Source organism: Bidens hawaiensis, unplaced genomic scaffold, assembly GCF_021521415.1.
Source record: "Bidens hawaiensis isolate Kalapana, Puna unplaced genomic scaffold, B.hawaiensis_p1.1 tig00060174_1, whole genome shotgun sequence".
Lineage (NCBI taxonomy): Eukaryota > Viridiplantae > Streptophyta > Magnoliopsida > Asterales > Asteraceae > Bidens > Bidens hawaiensis.
In genome coordinates, this window is record NW_027500850.1 from 16,418 (window position 1) to 20,012 (window position 3,595).

General features: G+C 35.4%; 1 protein-coding gene across 1 annotated transcript; it reads left to right on the forward strand.

Moving 5' to 3' along the window:
• Positions 1 to 680: 680 nt before the first annotated feature.
• Positions 681 to 2,980, forward strand: LOC143602947 (uncharacterized). Its single transcript, XM_077079901.1, has 8 exons — positions 681 to 1,023; positions 1,279 to 1,799; positions 1,889 to 1,961; positions 2,056 to 2,136; positions 2,232 to 2,295; positions 2,385 to 2,472; positions 2,557 to 2,641; positions 2,735 to 2,980. The coding sequence occupies exons 1-8, from the start codon at positions 895 to 897 to the stop codon at positions 2,816 to 2,818; spliced, it is 1,125 nt and encodes a 374-aa protein (XP_076936016.1). The 5' UTR covers positions 681 to 894; the 3' UTR covers positions 2,819 to 2,980.
• Positions 2,981 to 3,595: the final 615 nt, after the last annotated feature.

Genomic DNA, 3,595 nt, shown 5'->3' on the forward strand with positions numbered 1-3,595 from the left:
ACCTGCGTAAACCCTAAGTTATCAGATTTCTTTTAAAAAACATTGCGACTCCACCTGAATGAACTATGAAGTCCTCGTGAGTATCAAGCGATTGATTTTGAATCATCATCGCCGTCACTGAATTGTCTAAATCCACACACCGTGAATGAAGTCCTAATTTGAGTCCCACCGCCTCAAATATCTCAACCAAAACCTGCAACCATGCCAGAACAAAAACCCCAAATTAAACCCTAATAAACACCACAAATAAAAAAAAATACCACCGATTTCGTTCAGTGTGAGTACCGATGTGGAAGGTTGGATCGATTTAGGGGGGTTTGTTGATGTAGACGGAGATGAACGTGCAATAGATTACATTAGAGAAGTTGAACAATGAACTTACAACACCTAATGCAAGATGTACAACTATAATGCATAAAAATGAGTCACCGACCCTTGATATTGTATACTATATAAATTTTATACTTTTATTTGTTGTATTTCATTAAAAAAAATTAAACAACACTTATTAAACGGCATTTGACACGTGGTATGATAATTAACAAAACTGAGTTATACCAGGAAGGCATAATACATAGGATTGCCTCTATAGCCTAATGACTTTAAATTGAGCCGGAGTATTTGTTTAATAAATTTTATTATTATGTTAATTTTGGACAGGAGAATCGTTTTGTAAAAGCGTAGACCGACTTCTTGTTCTTCTTCTATCGTCTTTGTTTTTCCTTACAATTTACTCATCACGACCAACTCCACCAGCTACACCACCGATCATCTATCTATTCTATTCCACCAAACACATGCTTAATCAATTTCAATTCCAATTCCAATTCCAATTCCAATTCCAATTCAATTAGCAGTAACAGTACGCATACCTCTTAATTACATCACCAAACGATGAAATTGGGTAAACAACAACAACAAGAACGACCACGTTTGACCTCGTCAATCAGAAGCAAAGCCGCTCATTTTGTCTCTGATCTCACCACCGTTATCCTCAATCCAATTTCCGATAAACCCTCTTCTGTAACTCGTCTCTTCTTATTAATTATTATTATTATTATTATTATTATTATTATATCCATTCCATCACGGCTTGCTTTAATTTTACGAATTTTTTAATATTTGGATTGTTGGGTTTTATCTTATGTTTGTGAAATTTGACTTCAATTGTTCATTAACGCGAATTTGAATTAATACAGCTTTAGGGTTAGGGTTTAGTAATGTATGAAATTGATGAAATTATATTATTTTACAATATTGTTTATATGATTCTGTTAGGGAAATGCGAGTAAAGAACCGAGGAGAAACACGCAGCAATGTAGTCAAGAAGACGATGTACCGGTGCTAGAAGACGGTCCGGATACATCTTCCTTCACTGCGTTTCTCTATTCGTTTTTATCCCCAGGTAGAACGGAAGAAACAGATCCCGAGTATGCAAATTGGAACGATAATCTCTCCAACAAAACCGATTCGTCATCGAAAGAAAATAGTAATAAGAAAGGTATTTTCTCGAGGGGGAAACAGTCAATTGGCAAGGCTTTTTCGCAGGCTGCTCGGTATGGTACTGGCTACCGGTTTCATTCGTCGGGTAAGGTGAATACGGAGTCGAAAGTTGATGATGGTAAAGAAACGGGAACACAATTCGGGTCGAATGAGGGGGTTGTTGTGCAAAAACTGAGCGGGCCTAAACTCCCAAACATGTCAGAGCCTTCACAGCTTATGACGGAAGACACACGGGCTGCTCTTTATGTTGCACTCCCGGTTCTCAGTCAAGGAAAGAAATGGGTCCTTCTGTATAGGTATATTATTTACGGTTGTATCGTGTAATGAAAGATTGGTAGTTATTTCATTATTTATTTATTTTTTTGTGTTTGGTTTTCATATACAGTACATGGAGGCATGGCATATCTTTGTCAACTTTGTATAGAAGGAGCAATCTTTGCCATGGGCTAAGTCTGCTGGTAAGTCCAAACGGGTCAGACCCGTAGACATGCCAAAATGACCCATATCCATTTAGGTTAATCTTTAAACTGAAACTTGATTGACGAATTCCAGGTTGTTGGAGACCGTAAAGGTGCGGTGTTTGGTGGTCTAGTTGAGGCACCCTTGAGACCATCAACCAAGAAAAGATATCAGGTATGCTTATTTGTGATACTCTTTTATAAAGTATATAATTATATATTGATTTAACTTTTTTTTTAAATCTTCATGGGCTGATGAATACTATACAGGGATCAAATGATACATTTGTTTTTACAAATACTCCTGGTTGTCCTGTTATATTTCGTCCAACAGGTACTGCTATTTTATAACAGATTCGCGTTAATAAGTTGTTTAGTTACAAACAGTTTATGAATCTTTTCTGTTCTGGTGTATTTAAGCAGGCATCAATCGGTATTTCACACTGTGTTCAACCGAGTATCTAGCACTTGGTGGTGGCAATCATTTTGCATTGTATCTCGATCATGATCTGTAAGAGTCTTGCTATCTTAATTCCTTTTGGTGACATAAATCCTCAACTATTTGGCTGTTGACATGTCTTTTATTGTTTTCTAGATTGAACGGGTCAAGTTTGGCCTCAGAAACATATGGTAACTCTTGTTTGTCACACACTCAAGATTTTGAAGTGAAGGAAATCGAGGTGCTCTCTCTTTCTCTCCCACACTGTAAAAGTAATTTGTATCCGTTTAATGTTAGAAATTTGGTTTGATTTGATGATGTTGAATGTATGCAGCTGTGGGGGTTTGTATATGCTTCAGAGTATGAAGAGACGATATCAATGTTGAGAACCGAGGCACCTGGGATTTGTCGTTGGTAGCATAACACGCTGGATGACATTTTGTATATATTTTGGCTTGGATTGTTTGGTTTCAAATATGAAAGACTTTTGGATTTACTATAAAGATTTAAAAGAGTCTTAAGGATTTTGTGTTATATTGAAAAAAAGGAGTTAACACGAAAGTATGTCTAGGTTTTCTTGTTGAATTGTATGTTCATTTGTATTTGGCTGCTTGTCAATACGGTGCTGTTACACATATATGACTAGTATTTGACAATAGCAATGGTGGTATTCACCGCCGAGGCGATGACAACAAAAAGAAGAACGATAGCGATAACAATAAAAATGGACGAAAACGATGGCTGTATACCAGTTAAATGGGCAGCCTTATAGTACGGAACAACTGAATAAGGAAAAAAAAACCTTTTCGGGGCCAGCTCTATTATTCATTAATATTATTTTTCTTATGATTTTAGTATGTGATAATAGAAATGATTTTCACATCGTCATTGTGGTTGATTTTGAGCATAAAACGAAGACGACTGATCTACACGTTTCATCTTCACCATGCGTTTTCAATTACAAAGCAAATAAGACTGATCCACATTAATCATCTCCACGCTGAGTTTTAAACTATAAGTTCAATGTTAAGTGTAGGAGATATTAATTTAAATTATTAATAGCTTATAAATAAATATAATATAGTTAAAATATATTTAAATATTATATAGTTGAGGGAAAAAAAATTAAAATACGAGTTTCATAAACAATAAATATATACAACTAAAATTAAAAGTAGTATAAAGCATAAATGTG

Excerpts from the sequence above, each read along its gene's own strand:
- LOC143602947 (XM_077079901.1), top strand. The coding sequence starts at position 895 with ATGAAATTGGGTAAACAACAACAACAAGAACGACCACGTTTGACCTCG. Across the intron at positions 1,024-1,278 it reads TTTCCGATAAACCCTCTTCT|GGAAATGCGAGTAAAGAACC; the intron begins GTAACTCGTCTC and ends TGATTCTGTTAG. Across the intron at positions 1,962-2,055 it reads GCCATGGGCTAAGTCTGCTG|GTTGTTGGAGACCGTAAAGG; the intron begins GTAAGTCCAAAC and ends GACGAATTCCAG.